Consider the following 20,516-nt stretch of genomic DNA (forward strand, 5'->3'; position numbering starts at 1 on the left):
ATAAGGGTACCCCCCAATTTTCCGTATTTTGGGGTTCTTAAGCGCGTTTTTCTACATTGAGTTCTTATTGGGTACCAAAATTCTCTATTAAAAATTATAAATATAGGTCCAATTTTCCATATTTTTAGAGGACTGAGCGTGTTTTTCAACCGAATTCGCTGGTATTTTGTACTCGTATTTGGTAAAAATCTCTCTCCTATAAATTATTTATACTCTCCCCCTTTTGGTGGTGGTCCTCATATAACCCCTTTTTATACCCTCCACCATAGCATGGAGGGTATATTAATTGTGTCATTCCGTTTGTAACTCATTGAAATATTCATTTCCGACTGTATAAAGTATATATATTCTTGATCAGGGTAAAATTCAAGGATGATCTAGCGATGTCCGTCCGTCCGTCTGTCTGTCCGTATGTTGTAATCATAGAGATAAGGTGCTAAAATTTTGCATAGCAGTTCGAGTTCGAAGATGGAATATATCGGTCCACGTTTAGGCAAAACTCCCATATAAGGATACTCCGCAGGCAGTTCGAGTTCGAAGATGGAATATATCGGTCCACGTTTAGGCAAAACTCCCATATAAGGATACTCCACAATTTTCAGTGTTTTGGGGGTTGTGAGCGTATTTTCCCCCGAATTAGCTGTAATTTAGTACTTTCAGTTCTAATTGAGCCATTCGCCCATTTTTTCCGGGTAGTCTTTATATAAGTCTTTATTAATTTTCGCCGCTTTTTAGGGGTAGTCCCCCCATTTTATACCCTTCACCACACTGTGGTACAGGGTATTATGTCTTTGTGTATATGCTTGGAACAGTCAAAAGGAATCGAAATAGACCCATCGTTCCATTTGATAATATGTGTAGAATCACTTTCTTAGACCGTCCGTTTGTCCGTTCGACAAATCCTATAGAATGGTGAAAATCGGTTCGTCCGATTTTTTGTAAATGGTGCACCAAAGTCCCTATGTATATTTCGATTTGAACGAAATTTTGCATTGCGTACTGAATTGAGTCTAGAATGATGTGTGCTAAGTTTCAGCTCCCATATATATTTTTGTCTGATTTCATGTAAATGGAGTACCAAAGCCCCTATATCTTTTCGATTCGCACGAAATTTTGCATAGCGCACTGAATTGAGTCTAGAGTGATTTTTACTAAGTCTAATAAAAATCGGTTCAGATTTAGATATAACTCCTATATATATTTTCGTCCGATTTTAAGAAAATTGTGAACTAAAGACCCAAAGTTTGGCCATTGGACACACAATTTTGTACAATGTTCTGAAGTTAGTATAAACTTACGTTTGTCAAGTTTTGTTTAGGTACCTACAAATAAAACTTTTTTTTTCTACAATGACAATCTTCATATTGAACCGCACCTTCACCCCCTTCCCCGCAATAAAATCCTGTGTACATTGTAGATGGCCTCATATAACTTTGCCCTCGAAATTGCAGTATCGGAGATCTCGATTGTTGGTATAGGTATATTTTTGGTATGTTCCATATATTTCCACTTCAAGTAACTATCACTATATCTATCGTGTATATCGAAAGTTCGGCCCGGCCGAACTTAACGCTGTTTTCACTTGATTAGTATTATGTTTTTACCTAATTTCTCGTCGAAGTGGCTATAATTTGGTATATCGGATACCTGGATAAAGACTACGATCAACTCCTATATAAAGACTCCATTGAAATTGTTTATAATATCCACCTTCAGCTCGTCTATAACTTCCGAAATTTCTAAGGGCTAATTTAAAATTCGCTATTAGTTTTCCATTTCATTTCTAAATATATTTATCAAAACCATATTAATATAAAACTAAAAAACATTTTAACTAGATAACATTCCGAATTGCATATGACAAATAATACACACTAAAATAGAATCTAATACATTAATCATCATCCTCGTCAAGTTCCCAATATTGTGGATCCATAAGATAATCTCTGTAACAAGATTTAGATTATTATTAATTATTTTGTATCATTATTATTTTTAGTTTTAGAATCTTTTACCTCTTTTCTAAAACTGTTTCCAAAAATTTGGCTTTCAGATCTTCCAATTTTCCTGCAGAGCCACCATATTCTTCCGGTAGCATCTCCTGGGGTATAAATTCATAGAGACTCTCTATACCCGATGTGTGGAAGTGCATCTGTAATTTAGAAATAGAAATTCAGTCAAATATTTTATCCAACTCTGCACAGATGTTGGGGAAATTTGTGTATTCCACAATACCTATAGACATTTCCGACTTACCAATTCAAAAACCCTTTTACTAACAAATGGCCTTATGAATGCCAATATTTTATTCATATAAGACGGACAATTGACCATGTGGATGGCCTTAATTCGCACCGGATAGGCCTCCTGTACAAATTTCAACATTGTTCGTAAAATACGCAATGACATGCGGCGCATGTGAGCCATACTGTGACATGACATATCACTAATGTGAACATCACCAGCTGAGAGGACGGGGACACCATCGACCACGGCATCCGGTAAACTGAAACGGCAGTCGTTCAGCATTATGTAGGTTTTAGTGTCTTCGGCATGATGCATCTAAGAACATAGAATAAATTAAATATTAAACCAGTGAGCAGAGCAGTATAGTCGAACGGGGCCGACCATATGATACCCAACACAACTACCACGAAAAGCAAACTTTCTGCGGTTCTATATTCTGAGCCTGGGCAATATTTCGTGATATTTGCACCCATTTACCGATTATAGATCAACAACTCCACTTTCTAACCCTGGCATATTTTCCAAAAATTGTTTTCTTGAAGTGAATTTTTACGCCATAAAATAAAAAATTGGTCACTTTAGGTTTTGGTTGATTTGACCCTCGGAATATTGACCGATCGTCATTTAAACAGCCGCTCTAAGTAGTTGGTCAGATCCTCTTCACCGTGTAAAATATGTGATGTTCTGCATATAATAATTGACACTAGAACGACTAAAAAATCTGACAAAATTAAAGTTTTCGGTTCATAGGCGTCGTCCTTGATTTATCGGAACTTCATGTACAATTTCAAAGCGATCAGCGCGACATTTCCGTCTTCTAATGGAGTAATAGTAATACTATGCACATAGTCAGCTTTACCGAATTACGTATAACTCCCACATCAGAGTACATACATCCATATAATTGGTATCATATTAAAGGTCAGCCACTCCTCTTCGATATACTATCAACTTCTCGGGTCTATGCCTACTAGGCGTAAATATATACGCCATAGAATCCAAATTTTGTAATTTTTCACACAAAAGTCAGGGTCCATTTGACCCGCTAAATATTGACCGATTTTTATCAAAACAGGCATGCTTATTCTTTGGCCCTATCCCCTTCTTACTTACTTACTTACTTAGCTGGCTTGTTACAGAACGGTTGTTCCATAAGCCGAGCTTAAAAAAGATTTCCAAGCGCGTCGGTCTTGTGCGCGAGTCCACCAATTTGGAAGACCACGTTCCAAGATGTTGTTTTCTACTTGGTCTTTCCATCTAATTCGTGGCCTTCCCCTTCTACGGGAACCATCAGTAGGCTCATTTTTATATGCCTTTTGAGCTGGGGCATCTTCATTCATCCGCACAACATGGCCTAGCCACCGTAGTCGCTGCAGCTCAATACGACTGACTATGTCGATGTCCGCGTATAAATTGTAGAGCTCATGGTTCATTCGACGCCGATATTCACCGTCGACGCAGATCGGCCCGTAGATCTTTCGGAGAATTTTTCTCTCAAACACCCCAAGCGCTGCCTCATCTGCTTGCGCAAGTACCCATGCTTCTGATCCATATAATAGCACGGGTAGTATCTGCGTCCTGTATCCCCTTCTCCATGTAAAATTTCACGATGTTCGGGCCATAATTGCGGTCTCTGGAGCGACCAGAAAACCCGACAAAAATTTAGTATTTGGTCCATTTCATCCCCTAAATATTAACCTATCTTTACCAAAAAAACAATAGGGGTCTTCATTCACCAGAACCCATCCTACATGCAAAATTTCGTGAAGATTGGTCCATAACTGTGGCCTGTATCGTGTTTACAAATTATAATGGACGGACGGACGGAACACATGTCTAGATCGACTCAGCTAGTCGAGATATGACGATCGGTATACTTAAAGGTGGATCTAGAAGCAATATTTCGCGGCGTTACAAACTTTTGGGGCTGCACAAAGCTATAATACCCTAACAACATAGTTGTGTAGGGTATACAAATTAATAATGAAAATAAGTATTCAAGTCTTACCAAATTCGCATCGGGATTATTTAAACGATGTACAACAATCCGATAATTTTCCTTTGTGAGACCCGGTAGTGGCACAATATCTCTGAAAAGAATTTGAATGTGAGTTTTGGTAATAATATTAAAAATTCTGTATAAAATCCTTACGCTATGGCTATGGTGTTCTTCGTATCCTGATCTGTTGGATCCCGATTTGTAAATATATATGCATTTGCCAGCCTCATTGTGTAGTTAGTTTCTAATAATTTTTTCGTCTTTTCCTCATCTTTGTGCATGCAGTAGTAAAAACGGGTCAGTAGAACACGATCTGTAAAAGAAAATAAAAATTTTGAAGGAAATATTGAAATTTATTGTTGTTTGATGGGATACATTTTATGTTTTATGTAAATCGAATCTATATGTTATTATTAATAGCTGTATATTTTAGATTATAAGAAAAACTTTCGGAATAATAAAATACAATTTAGGTAGGCATGAAGTTCATGTATAAAATCACAATCTATATAGCGTGATAGTCCAACACATTATAAGTATTATAGTAATACTGCACGTCATCGATTTTTAATTTCTATATGGAATTCTATAGTAAAAATATTCTACAATTAAGAGTCTATCTGGTTCAAAATTCTGATACCAAAATGTTCATGTTAAAGACGCTTGGATAGTCGATCGGATTATTCCAATTCGAAAACCAGAAAAATCCGCTACTAGTGAGGAATTCCACCTTCTTTCACCAGTAGCCAATGTTTTAAAGTCTCTATTGCTACCGTCCCTGAAACAGTATTTCGTTCTTGCTACCCAACAACATGGCTTCAGGGAAATATATAGCACAACAATGGTTTTGCAAGAAATTACTTCTAAGATTGCAAACGGTCTCAATCAGCGACGACAATCTGAACGGATTATTGTGGCATCCTTAGATTTATCCAAGGCATTCAATACGTTCGATCATTCCGAGTGATATCAATCGTTAACTTTTAAACTACCTATATGGTCGGCAAGCCTTTCTTGAGTTCCGTGGCCAAAAATCCAAATATCGAAAGATGAAATGGGAGTACAGCATGGTGGTGTTCTCTCTCTCACGAACTTCTTCCGGGAGCGCATCCACTGCAAAGTTTACTGTTCCACTTTTCACTTCCTGGACACGAGAAGTCAATATATTTCCATCGAAGGTATGCGCATCACCTTCGTCCATAATCCAATAATCCTTGGGCGGTCTTTTCGCATTTCAACAGAAGGTGAAAGCTAGGAATAAAGTTATGAAAGCTTTGGCTGGCATCTCCTGGGACAAAGATAAAGAAACGTTGATAACGACATACAAGATCATAGGTCGTTCCATCCTTTCCTTAGCGACACATAATAGAGATTCATGCAAACTACACAAAATAATACGCTCCAAATTGCAACCGGGTGTGCCCAGATAACGAGCCATAAATTACTACAGATGCAACAAAGTCCTACTCTAACATCATCCTTCAATTTCAGACTGTGAGATGTTTTTCCTAGGCAAACCTGTTCGATTCTGGCACAACTAAGCCCTCACAATACACAACATTTATTTAATTGTCCATCCGAACCTACAAGTCTATTTATTGCCCATAGACTTATGGCTAAAGCCAATAGAGGTGGAATAATTTCTCCGGCTACCCTCTTAAAATCCCATTTCCTAATCAATAATAAATATATTTTCCATTACATTGTAATATTTCTTTCAATATTTTCAGGAAAGAACTTTCACCGACAATTAACCCGATACAAAAACCACGGAACTCTAACTTTCGGTGGATCAATATTTGGCGATATTTGTAGCATCTGATCCGATTAGACCTGGTTGATTTTAATATTCATCGGTCATTATCAAAACAGAAATTCAAATTAGCTGTCCAGATCCCCTTCTTGGAGTAAAATTTGTCATGTTCGACTTATAGTAGCGTCCTATCGAGCATCTAGAAAACCAGATCAAAAAATATTGACCTTTTGTGGGGGAGGTACCAGAAGGAGAGGGCAGACGGGTCGCATCTTTGGATTTGATCTAGGCTCAGTAATGATAATAAATTTTGCAAAGTTTGGTTCAAATTTGACATTCCATTCGCCTGGTATTGAATTTATAAATATTGAAAATGTTAACCATTTGTGGGGAAGTTACCAGAAGGAGAGGGCCAGTGGGTCCCATCCTCCTACTTGATCTAGGCTTGGTTATTATAAAATAATTTTTTAGTACAATCTTGACCGTTTTGTTTTCGAGGGACCAGAAAGAGTGGACCCATGAGACCCACCTTTGGATCTAGGTTTAGTAATGATAATAAATTGTACAAAGTTTGGTTGAAATCAGATATTCCATTCGCCTGATATTGGATTTATAAATATTGAAAATTTTGACAATATATGGGGGAGGTACCAGATGGAGGTGATCAATGGATCCCATCTTCGGACTTGATCAAGACTTGTAAAGACAATAAATTGTGCAAAGTTTGGTTAAAATAGGACATTCCATTAGCCTGATATTGGATTTATAAATATTGAAAATGTTGACCATTTGTGTAGGTTGTACAAAGTGTAGTTCATATCGGATAGTCCGTTCGCATGATATTATAAAATTATTTTTTTTGCACAATTTTGAACTTTTTAGGAGATGTACCAGAAGAATTGGACGGAATATCGGCCCTTGAACTAAGTTTGGAAGATATACCACAATGTGCAAAGTTTGGATTAAATCGGCTACTCTCTTCGACAGTTATTGTGCGCACTAGCGATTGTAAATCGACTCCAAATTATCTGAAACGGATTTGGTCAAAAAAAAAAAAAAAAAAAAACATTGGGACTAAAAACTATATTTCGATGAGGCCAATTTTTGCGGAATTAAAATATATATACCCTCATTAGCCAAAGACTGGGTAGAAAATGTCCCAAAAAAGAGATCAATATTGACCCATGTTTTGGGGTAAAACCCATTTAACTGTACACCTCATTTTTTCGTTTGGGGTCATTTTCAACTAAATTGGCTCTAATTATATATTTCGAGTTCTCCCCAAAAATTGTCATTATCGGTCCAAGTTTTTGTATTTTGTATAGCATAGCATGGTCCGCATATGTGGAACATATACCTAGACTGACTTTCAACCATGAAAGGAATGCTGAGGAGAGGGCGAATAGGGGGTTAATTGCACATTATTCATGTAACAATTCTATAGAGAAATGCTGGGCGTATTAACACTGTGGTGAGCCTAAAAGCCTTCTATGGATCACTTGGCACTCTCTTTACAAAAAGTCGACATCTCGAAAAATAGACAAGATGCAAAAACAGCCTCGATTGTGATAACTAGAGCGGCTGCACTTAGCTGCTCTGAACGCAATGCTGAACTTAAGGTCTCTGGGTCTCAAAGTTATGTGTCAGGCAGCACGTAGTGCTCTATGTGAAATTGTGCCTATGGAATCAACGTGAACCAATGTGGGGAACTAAGCGACTATATATCTTAAGATTTGACGATGTAGACGTTGTTATCCTTAGTTGAGACGACTGGAACCGTAGTAAACCTCGTCTGGGCGGTCTGGCTTTTAATGCAGACGACTTAAAGATGGACAACGGAACTGAGGCTGGTGTCTATTGTGAAGACTAAGTGTGGAGTACTTTTACAGGTTACAAAATTCCAGGCTGAAATCTTCGCGATTTAGTAGGCAGCGGAATTGATTAAAAGTCTCGATTCTTGAACCGGTTGTAGTTGTAGCAGCCGAGTAAGACGCGGGTCGTTTCGGGTCGTAGGTTATATTAACTTCAGTACGTTGTGCCAAATTTTTTGTCAATCGGCCTACCTTGGGGTCTTTGGTGAACCATTTATCTATCGGACGAAAATATATATGAGAGCTAAATATCTAAATCTGGAGAAATTTTTAGGAAACTTAACACACATCATTCTACTCTTAATTCAGTACGCTATGCAAAATCGTGCAAATCGAAAGATAATATGGGTACTTTATATCGGACGAAAATATATATGGGAGCTATATCTAAATCTGGACAAATTTTTAGGAAACTTAACACAAATCGTTCTAGACCTAATTCAGTACGCTGTGCCAAATTTCGTGCAAATCGAAACATATAGGGTCTTTGCTACACCATTTACATTAAATCGAACGAAAATACATATGGGAGCTATATTTAAATCTGGACCGATTTTCAGGAAACTTAACACACATCATTCTATACCTAATTCATTACGCAGTGCCAAATTTCGTGAAAATCGAAAGATATATAGGGACATTGGTACACCATTTACATTAAATCGGACGAAAGTATATATAGGAGCTATATCTAAATATTGACCGATTTTCAGGAAACTTAACATACATCATTCTAGACCTTATTCATTACGCTATGCCAAATTTCGAGCAATTCGAAAGATATATAGGGACTTTGGTACACCATTTACATTAAATCGGACGAAAATATTGTTACGAATATAACTTTAGATTTAAGTTAATTTAGATTAATTCCGTTAATTTAAGAATTTGAATTGTAACGTAAATTTCTACTACGCAGTTTATTTGAATAACTTCACAACAACAACTACTGTATAGATTTTTCTACATCCTTCCATTTCCTCTTTCATTTTCTATTTTGTTATTGGTGTCAGAAGTGGGATTACGATAATACTACGATGAAATTTAAGGACCTACGAGTGGAAGACTTAAAGAAGGAGCTCAATAAATTGGAATTGTCTTCTACTGGCAACAAGGCTGAGCTACAAAAACGTCTGTTGGATGAGTTCGAGCGCCGTGGTATGAACATCGATACATATGAGTTTGACAGTAAGGATGAAGTGGATTTATCGGAAATGGGCGAATCCAACGGTGGGGAAGTCTCGTCAGTAGCTGCCAAGGGTGACGATTTCAGAGAAATGCTGGCCAAAATGTTTGAGGAAAATTTCAGAAGGTTCGAAGAGAATTCCAGAAAGTCAGAAGAAAACACGAGACGAATGTTCGAAGAGAATTCCAGAAAGTTAGATGAAAATTCGAGAATAATGAACGAGAAACTCGAGAACATTACAGAAGTTATTGGAAGGAGAGTGGAAACCGTGGAGGTCCAAATTAAAGAGTTGGATAAGAAAGTGCAGTCGGTTGACGAGAAGATTCTGTCTGTGGATGAGAAATTTCTGGTCAACGACCACAGGGTTACGAATCTGGAGAAGAAAATGTCGGAACTGGAAATTAAGGGTGGTCCGGTGCGAGTTCCTGATACCACACTAAAAATTAAACCTCCTGTATTCGACGGCTCTACGTCATTCAATGTTTTCAAGTTACAGTTCGAGACAGTGGCTTCTAGAAATTCGTGGAACGACAGCGACAAAGCGGTTGCACTACTTCTGGCATTGAAGAGCAGTGCTGCTGATGTTATACAGAGCATTCCTGTCGCTTCTAGGAACAACTATGAAGATGTTATTGCTGCACTGGAACGTAAGTACGGTGGCGAACATAAACAAAACATCTACCTTATGGAACTAAGGGGAAAAGTACAGAGGGCAAACGAGACGTTACAAGACTTTGCAGCTGAGGTGGAACGTTTGGTGCTAATGTCGTATCCAGGAGACGTATGAAAATCGAAACCTTTGTGAATGGCATACGTGACCCTGAGATTAAATGTGCAACATATGCGTCACCAAAAGCGTCGTTTGCCGAAACTGTGTCGTTTGCCCTTGCCCAAGAGACGGCAAGAATGATTGTTAAGCCCCAGACCCACAAGATTAGCCAACTGGAGACCGAATGTTGCGAACACAAATATCTCGTTAACTTGATCAAGGACGCCATGAGGCGGGTAATAGAAGAAACAAAGTTAGTAGGGATGACTAAGCCCAGGGTTAGATGCTACAACTGCGATAAAGCAGGTCATATTGCGCGCGAATGCAGAGCTAAGCGCAAACGATCCAGGTCATCGTCACCACCTCCAACGAAAGATGGTAGAAGAATGGCTCAACAGTCCACCAATGAGTCACCGTTAAACAGAATCGAGCACAGAAAAGGCGGAAAACACGGTAATGCTGATGCCCTGTCTCGTCGGCCATGCAAGGTAGAATACAGGCACTGCTCAAAGGCCGAGTGCAAAGAGAATATCGTTGATGTCCGACGATTGCAGTTTGAGTCGGGTGAAGATTGGTCGACGGAACAACGAAGAGATCCCATTCTGGGCAAAATAATTTCGGCCATAGAAACGGGCAAGCGACCTAGTCGGAAAGAAATTACCTCCGAAAGCCCTCTTTTAAAATCCTATTGGGCCCAGTGGGACAGTCTACTTATAATAGATGGTTGTTTATATCGCAAATGGGAAAGTGAGGACGGTAAATCTCACCGGAACTTGATCGTCGTCCCCGACTCCAAAATAAGAGATGTCTTGTCGGAGTTTCACGATGGGCCAAGTGGAGGACATCTTGGCATAGCAAAGACCGCTGAAAAGGTAAAGCAGAGATTCTACTGGGTCGGCTGTCAAAAATCCATTGCCGACTGGATCGCCAATTGTGAAAGGTGCATAAGAGCTAAAGGTCCAACACGGAAGAGTCGAGGCTACATGCAGCAGTATAATTCAGGAGCCCCTTTTGAAAGAATCGCAATGGATGTAGCTGGACCGTTCCCCACAAGCGACTCTGGGAACCGGTATGTCTTAGTGGTCATGGATTACTTCAGTAAATGGCCAGAGGTTTATGCTATCCCAAATCAAGAAGCCAGGACCATTGTGGATGTGTTCAGCAAAAATTGGATTTGTCGTTATGGTGTTCCATCTGAGGTTCATTCCGATCAAGGTAGGAATTTTGAATCAGCGATCTTCAAGGAAATGTGTGACTCCTACGGAATCAAGAAAACCAGAACGACGCCCCTACATCCACAATCAGATTGCATGGTGGAAAGATTTAATCGCACCCTGGAAGAACATCTACGGAAAGTGGTGGACAGTGGCCAACGAGACTGGGATGAGCATATTCCAAAGTTTTTACTGGCTTATAGATCGGCCATTCATGATTCCACATCCCGGACTCCAGCCAAAGTTCTGTTCGGAAATGAATTAAAGCTACCTGGTGATTTGATATTCGGTGCTACCCCAAACGACGATGTGAACCAAGATGAAGACAGTCAAAACTCTTTTAGTAAAGTCCACGATGCAGTTCGCCATCGAATAAAAATGGTTAGCAACCGCATGAAGGCAAGGTACGATCGAGCGGCAAATACCGATGGGTTCCAAGAAGGGCAACTGGTACTATTGTTCAACCCACAACGAAAGAAAGGACTTTGCCCCAAATTGCAAACGCACTGGGAAGGACCCTACAAGATTGTCACGAAAATAAATGACGTCGTTTATCGCATCCAGAGGAGTGACAGTCCCAGGTCGAAGATGAAAGTTGTACATTTGGAGCGGCTGGCCCCCTACGGAACGGGAACTGTGCCTATTCGGGACGAACAGGCTTAAGCGGGGGCAATGTTACGAATATAACTTTAGATTTAAGTTAATTTAGATTAATTCCGTTAATTTAAGAATTTGAATTGTAACGTAAATTTCTACTACGCAGTTTATTTGAATAACTTCACAACAACAACTACTGTATAGATTTTTCTACATCCTTCCATTTCCTCTTTCATTTTCTATTTTGTTATTGTCGTACAATTCTTGTTAAACGTCATCATTGATGATCGCTTAATTCCTCTTTCTTTGTTACCCCCTCGCCTGTATATGTGTTGTTGTTATTGTTTACTCAATGTAAGTTTGTATGTGTGTTTGTTGCACTGGTAGATTGTTCGTGATCTAGGCGTTACCAGATCGTCTAGAAACTTCTGTAGCGACAAGCGAGGCTCATATAAATAGAGGAAATGGAAAGGCAGTGAGTTAGTTGTGAATCAGATCGCGAATTGAAACCGTCGAGTAAAGTAAAGTGCAAAGTAAAGTTGTGTGAATAAAATCATTGTAATAATCGTAATCAGAAAGAACCCGCGTTTTATTTGGTACGAATTGTATCGGGAAATAAAACAACGTCTACACGGGATTAACTAAAATCCAAGAACGTAACAATATATATGGGAGCTATATCTAAATATATAGGAGCTATATCTAAATATTGACCGATTTTCAGGAAACTTAACATACATCATTCTAGACCTAATTCATTACGCTTTGCCAAATTTCGTGCAAATCGAAAGATATATAGGGACTTCGAAGTGAATTTTTTTTCACAGTAAATTTATGTTTGCAACAACAATTTGTTTTTTTTTCATTTTGTACTACCGGGCCCCCCCCCCGATATGACATCCTGTGTATGTTGCTGATGGGAGCTATATCTAATTCTGAACCGATTTTTCCCAATTTCAATAGGGTTAGTCCTTGGGCCAAATAAGTGACCTATGCCAAATTTCATCCAATTCGGATAATAAATGCGACTTGTACTTTTGTTTACAATTTAACATGGACAGACGGACATGCATAAATCGACTTAAAAAGTGATTATATGCATATTATCAAAAGGAACCATGTGTCTATCTCGTTTCCTTTTGCCTGTTACAAACATATGCACAAAGACATGATACCCTGTACCACAGTGTGGTGAAGGGTATAACAATGACAGGAGTTATTGCTGGACATTGCTATATCAGGGTCTTTACCATTAAGTGGGACGATTATGTTGTGGGCACAGGATCTGCACTGTGAGGATGAGACGGTCGAGCATTTCCTATGCCGCTGCCCGGTTTTTGGCTGCAGGCGTTGTAGGCTAATGTGTGTTAACTTTCCGCCACGTCTAACCTTCTACTCTACTATGGAGTCTGTCTCAATTTACAATACCATCAGAAATCTATAGTGACTGGGGCAGCATGCCTGAACATGTGGATCTTCTTTTATCTCAACTTCTGTTGTTTCTGTTTCTGTTCCCCTTCTTTCCATCTATAGTATATTCTACTTTTCCTTGTATGATTACAATGGACCAGAAGGCCTCCGAGTGACGTGATAGTTATTAATCAATAAGTAAATACTTTTTGATCAAAAAATTATAATAATGTCTAATTTTATGAAACCTCGTACGTCTCCGATATTCCCCATGTGCTTTTATCTATCTACATTTTATTTCCTACGCTCCACTGTAATTAGCGATAAAGTTGCATTGTTTTTAAAGTCATGGTATTATTACTAATAATAAAATACAACGTCATTGCAATTGTTATATTCAATATTTTATTTTCTGACAAATCATTGCCGGTATTTTGAAATAAGAAAAAAAAGAAATATTATCGGTTGTATTTGCAAAAGAAAAACGCAGTAGGAATGGAAAATAAAAAAAAAAACAATTAACCCTTTCAGTGTTTTTGTCGAATATATTCGACATTTAAAATTACTCTCTTCCTTTGTCATTTTTCGGTTATCCTATGTACCGTTACAGTTGATGTCTTTATTTTTGCTGAAAGATAGACAAAACTGTCCGAGGGTTAAAATAAGAATTGATTTTTTTTTCTAAACTCTGGACCTTCATATGATTTTAAGTACAAAATTTTAGATTTTTATTCCGACAAAGAATTTCTTTGACACTGAAAGGGTTAAAATAATATTTATACAACTGTGATAAGGAAAAAAGTAACATACCAAATCGATAATTATAAATGTTCGTATGAATGTAAATATTTGCAAATATATTTGCATAGGTGGATTTATTGACTCATAGGTGCAGAGAGTGTGTAAAAAAACACAATATTTCGACATGGAATGCATTTTGAATGGGGTTGGCGATAAGAAGTGCACTGCACGTGTAACCTCCGTAAGATGGATGAATGACTACTGATTATTAGAAAACCCTAAAATATAATTATCAGTATTTCTTACATAAAAAACCTTTATTTGCCGGCTATTTCTTTTGTTTGAGATGCATTCAATTTACAAAAATTCCCCTATCAAACTACTGTCCAATCATACCTCCACACGTTGCGATTTTATTGATTGAAGAATAGGATGATTCATGTTCATTGAAAGAGCTCTACAATTCATTTTCACATAGAGGTTAATTTAAAAATAAATTGAAACTAATCGACACCGACATATTGTGTTTGTGTTTGAAAGAAATTTCTTCAAACATTTTTCTTTTCTTTCGAACTTAAATAAGTTGTAGCTCGTAAATCAATTGCTGTACTGCTTTTAAATTACGCACTGTTTACCATTATTCTTAGCACCTTGCGTGGCAGAATAAATAATGATAACTTTATAACGGTAATCACATTAAAATATTCCTCAAATATTTGAATTATCATGGTTATTTGATCTATTCATTATAATAATTTATGGAAGTTCTTTGATTCAGCATGCTATACAAAATTTAGTGCGAATCGAAAAATAAAGGGGCTTTGGTACTCCATTTACATGAAATCAGACGAAAAAATATATGGACTCTATTTCTAAGTCAGAACCGATGGTGAAGTTTCAATAGGGATTGTCATCCAAATCGGATTATATATGTGACCTGCGTACTTTGTTTACAATTTAACATCAACAGACGGACGGATATGCATAAATCGACAATGAAAGTGATTCTATGCATATTCTGTATCACTGTGTGGTAAAGGGTATACAAATTATTAAAAACCTATTTCTGTATCACTGTGTGGTAAAGGGTATACAAATTATTAAAAACCTAGTTTAATCCGCCCGATCCGAATAAAGTAGGAAGATTTGCTATCCAATTAAAATTCATACGACTAAAGTATAGCTAATTTAGCTAAAAATGTGCCCAAACTCCTTAAAATACCGAAATTCGGTGGTATCGTAAAAGTCGATCAATATTGATAATCTTAGATAGGAAGATGTGTCACCAAATAAAAACTCAAAGTACCAAATTGCAGTCAATTCGGTTTAAAAACGTTTCAAATGTCCAAAAATTCCGAATATTCGGGTGGTTTATAGCCCATTTGATTGAAAAACGTGTCCAAACTTCCCAAAATATAGAATAATTGGGAGTACCACTGAATGGGTGACTATATACATACGTTTCATTCTGCAGATTTCTTTTTTGTTAAGCGTTAAGCTTTGCTTATCTTGTGTTCTTTCCAATCCCCTCGATATTCCAAAGAATTTTGTGGGTTTCTTTCGCCCATGACCCAATGAATTAACTCGTGAAAATATATGTGGTGTGATTTTTGACAATTACAGCACAGGGAGTCGTTTGACATATCGTGAAATAGAGGCATCTTACATTTCATTCAGCATACGTTCGATATTGTATAATCACCTGGCCGCAATAATAATATTATTTTTGTTGGATCCCGCACATTTTGACGATTTTACACCATGAAAATGCGAGCTTTTACACATTGGCACAAATCAGCTCCTTTTGATCAGCACATCGCTGAATTGGCGCCCAACGACTATTTGCGCACATTAAGAAAAAATACATGGTCAAACATTTTCTTCGCAAAGAAATGCTGTTGTAGCGTTCAAAAACTATGTTTTGAAGTGCTCTCAATCGAAGCAAAAAAGTGTTTCGATAGCTGTCCTCATGAAAAGGGGTATAAATCATGCTGGAGTATAGTTTGAAAAAGAAATAAAACCATTTTAGATGATGAATATTCGCATTTTAAATATTAGGACACAAACAAATCGAAAACAGGATAGAAACTCTTATGGCGGTACCGAGATTTGTATTGCAAATATTCTGCGAAGAAGTTCATTTGTCACCAAGAGCCGGAATACAAAATTACAATGATACAAAATCACAGATGGACCATCAACAAATCGAAAACAGGATAGAAACTCTTATGGCGGAACCGAGACTTGTATTGCAAATATTCTGCGAATAAGTTCATTTGTCACCAAGAGCCGGAATACAAAATTACAATGACTTCTATTAGAAAATGACCATAGGGCAAATTTTTCAAAATAATGTCTTTATTGTGATTTGACTAGGCAAACAGAGGAAAATAGATCAATCGACATAGAAGTTTTTCTGATTAAGAATTTTAAAAATACATTTTTCGAGCTCTGGCCCGAAATTAAATCCAGTATATGTACCTGGAGTGTATAAAAAATGTCAGTTAATATTTTCATATCAATAGGGCCGGCACGAAATTTTTATACCCGCGGAATGCATTCAAAAGTCCTTAAATAGGTCGAAAACATTATGTGGGGACTATGTTATTCTATTTTGTGGTAGTATGTTGTTTATCCTCTGAATGCTATTCTTTGTTTATGTTCCACAAAAAAAAAAAAATAATAAATAAATAAATAATTCGTATCTTATGTGAATAGTTTTCAGAAATTGTTGTCAATGACCGAATTTTTGAATTTTATGAATGCAATTCATAAAACTTTAAATACTTCTATTTTGTGGTAGTATGTTCTTTATCCTCTGAATGCTATTCTCTGATTGTGTTCCACAAAAAAAGAATACTAATAATTCCTATGTTATATGAATAGTGTTCAGAAATTGTTGTCAATGTCCGATTTTTTTTGAATTTTTATGAATGCAATTCATAAAACTTTAAATACTGGTTTCTTATAAGAGAAAGTAAAAACAAAATTGGAGTGGTTTTCTATGGCATAGAAAATATTTGTTGTGTTAATGTTTTCTTCTTGTTTGATTTATTGTAATTGGCATTTATATCGAAATAATTTGGAAAATACATATGCGAATTTTATAACATAATGCAGAGATCAACAACATTGTCTAAAATAAAGAAACAATGGAAAGCCAAACTAACCACAATCGAATGAGTGGAGAGACGGTGGTTGTTAGCAATAGAAACAGTAGTCAAACGGTGGCAAAAATGGAAAAACGGGAGAGGTGGAGGACAATACCAAAATAGAACACAAAATAATGATAATGGAAGCTACCCTTATATAAAAATTTATCTATTTTAAAAATTCACTGTATATTGTATGTAGGTAAGCTAAGAATCTTTTATAATAAAATTATGGCGACAATGGTGGGAATATGTGGCCATAAAGCCATAAGATACCGAAAATGGAGTGCTATCGTTTTTGGTACGAAGATGTGATATCCTATGAGAACCTAGAAATCAAATTAGACCCAATTATTTTGAAAAGCCGTGTCCAAACGCCCAAAAATACCAAATATCCCTTATATTTGGTTACCCAGAAACTTAGGTCAACATTCATAATTTTTTTCTATTCAATGAGAATCAAAAATATAAAATTAAAATTAATTTTGATGAACCACGTATTCGAGATCCCTAAAACACTGAAATTTAGGATGTAGGGTTATGTGGGGGATACACTACAAATATGTCCGATATACATATATAATTTTTATACACTCAGTCTTATGGCTAATGAGGGCATACACACTTTGTCCGGTAAAAAATATGCCAGATCAAAATATTGGTTTTACACCCCATGTTTCTTTAGAACAAAACTGTTTCAGCCAATTTGGAATCGATTTATAAAAGTCCGTCCGTCTGGCTGACTGGTGCGCCTACGATAAGTCTCGAAAGGAGCAACCGATTTCGTTCAAACCTTGCACATTGTAATATTTCTTCCAAACTTAGTTTAAATTCGAAGATGAGGAATATCGGTCCACTATTTCTATTATCCACCCCACAAAATGGTACAAATTGTGCTAAAAACTAATGTTATAATATCATACAAACGAACTATACAATTTGAATCAAACTTTGTACAACGTATTACATTTACTAAGCCTAGCTCAAGTCCAAATATGGGACCCATTGGTCCACTACTTTTCTGGTACCTCCCCCACAAAAGGCCAAAATGAAATTAAATATCAGATTTAAACCAAACTTTCCACAGCCTAATATCTTTACCAAACTAGAGATACGTAGTAGAGCGCAAAAGTCGACTATTCGATCTTTTGATTTTTGCGCTGACAAAAAGTCGATATTTAGACTTTTCGCATTTGATTTTCGACTTTTACCGATTAATGCAAAATCGAGTAATTTGCGATTTCCTCAAAGACCATAAGTCTACTTCGACTTTTATACTTTTCACTACAAAAAGTTGATTAATCGAATACGGGAAAATCGGCGAAACCTATACCAAAAGTAGATCAGGTCCGTAAATGGGATCCATTGGTCCACACTCCTCACAATGGAATTGAATAACCGATTTAATCAACATTAAAACCGAAACCTCTTTGATAAAAAGATATATCTTGTATAAAGCTTGTAATAAAATATTTTGAAGACCTCCGCAAACCATGGGCTGAGGGTATACATTACCCACAAATGTATACCCTCAGCCCATGGTTTGCGGAGGTCTTCAAAATATTTTATTATAAAAAAACACTTTTTTAATTGTTAGAAAAACACTTTTTTAATTGTTAGAATTTTCTACACACTGTGAACCCAAAATACTAAATAACAGCTGAGTAAGTTGAAAAGGGTGTAAAAACATACAAAATTACGAATATTAGGAGGTCTTCTTTTGTCTACCATGAAGCTTTAGTCAATCTTCTATCTATTGAGCATCCGATATATCAAATTAAATCTAATTAAGTTGAAAAAGGTGACCAAAATTAAAAAAAAATAGCGAATATTGGGGACTACCCTGAAAAGTGGGCCAATATAGATAATTTTTAGTGGGAAGATTTTCTACACGATCAGATTTTAAAATGACAAGTGCTTGGGTTGGAAAATTTGCTCAAAATACAGAATAACCCCCATATTCTGTTATTTTTTTTTTCGAAGCTCTATCTTCACTTTTGCTTGCTCTGATTTCAACAGACGGATGGTCAGACATGGCTACATCGACTAGAATGTTATTCTAATGGAGATTATATATACTTTATGGAGCTCAGATGAGTATTTCGAGGAGTTGCATTCGGAATGACAAATATATTATACGGGCCAATTTTAAATTGAAACTGACCATCAAATATACTTTTCTTCCCCTCATGTTATGACGACATTTAATCGTAAATAACCTTTTCAAATGCTTTTGCTATAACCGAAAATATTTCATTAGGTTTGAATTCATTAATATTATTCGAAGTTTGATTTTCTAGCCGCTCTACAGGCCATATTTATTATCAAAATATCACGAAATTCCCGATGATTATGTCGGAAATTGTTTTCAATACATTCAATGAACTTTCATTTATTTTACGATTTTATATTACTGCGGATTAAAACGTTCTTCCAAAGGCTTTGAAATCAAATCATCCACTCTATCTTCTTAAATATCCCACTGTGCCTAAGTAATTAACACATTTTTCTGGTAAATATATACTATCTGAATTTTACATCAGAATTAAGTCGCACACATATAAATTGAATTTATTACACATAAAACATTCAAACATCATGTCTTGAATTGTTTTTAAAACACCGAACAATGAATGGCAATCCCAAACACAGATCTTATTAGACCTTTCTTTTTGTTGTCGTTGGCGTTTTTCTTTTGGCAACTTACCAATTTTATTTGGAAATTTTGGATTTTCTTCAAACCATTCTTGCAGTGAATCCAAGATTGCTTCTTGTTCATTATCCCCCACTAATTCCATGAGTACGTCGTTTTATTTTATTGAACTATAGCCGTTAATTTAATATTTAATTATTCTATTATGGAATTGTTAATTATTTCAATTTATTTTTTAATTGTTTTTTCTCTTCTTCTTCACGTTTTTATTGTGGTTTTTCTGTAAAGCGTATCGTTCGTAAATCTATACAATTAATAAACAAAAACACAGCGTAATAAGCGTGGCGATCGTGTTGAGTACATCTATTCCCTCGCTTATCTCCAGCACAACTGTTTGTGCTTTTCGCTGTAGATCCGAAACCATGCACTGGGTTGGCTATTGTTTATTTAACAGTCAGCCGATAACAAAAAACCTGATAGGCCCTAACCGGTTTCCCCGGATTATGACGTAGTAGTAATGTTAGTCAACGTTAACGTAACAATTCAATTTATGCTAAATACACCTGCACGCACGAACTAGGTCTGTTATTTACCCGATTCTGTTATAGTGGGAAGCCCTTGCATTCATTGTTAACTAAATATTCGGTATAGTGTGTGTGTGTAATGTAAATGCACAGTGGTTAGAACTGTGCACATTTTTGAAAATTTTATTATTTTCATACAATTATTTTTTACGTTCACTATTGGCCTGTTCCCGTACAGGAACAGACCATATGTATATTCAAATATTCAATGCAAACCTAGTAACTTTCGTGGTATTACAACAAAGAGGCTGCCTAAAGCCATCCTGCACCACAAGTTGGAGTGAATATTAAATTTTGATAAAATCGGAGTTATGATCGAAGTTGACCGACATGTTAGCAG

General features: G+C 36.6%; 1 protein-coding gene across 1 annotated transcript; it reads right to left on the minus strand.

Moving 5' to 3' along the window:
- Positions 1-1,894: 1,894 nt before the first annotated feature.
- LOC133334704 (alpha-tocopherol transfer protein-like) lies at positions 1,895-19,748 on the minus strand. Its single transcript, XM_061543035.1, has 6 exons — positions 19,647-19,748; positions 4,400-4,559; positions 4,256-4,337; positions 2,257-2,562; positions 2,016-2,152; positions 1,895-1,946 (listed from the first exon to the last, which is right to left on the minus strand). Exons 1-6 carry the CDS (start codon positions 19,735-19,737, stop codon positions 1,895-1,897), a joined length of 828 nt encoding a protein of 275 aa, XP_061399019.1. The 5' UTR covers positions 19,738-19,748.
- Positions 19,749-20,516: the final 768 nt, after the last annotated feature.

Source organism: Musca vetustissima, unplaced genomic scaffold (assembly GCF_032173495.1).
Source record: "Musca vetustissima isolate MV318-11 ecotype Yass unplaced genomic scaffold, APGP_CSIRO_Mvet_v1 utg15206, whole genome shotgun sequence".
Taxonomy (NCBI): Eukaryota; Metazoa; Arthropoda; class Insecta; order Diptera; family Muscidae; genus Musca; species Musca vetustissima.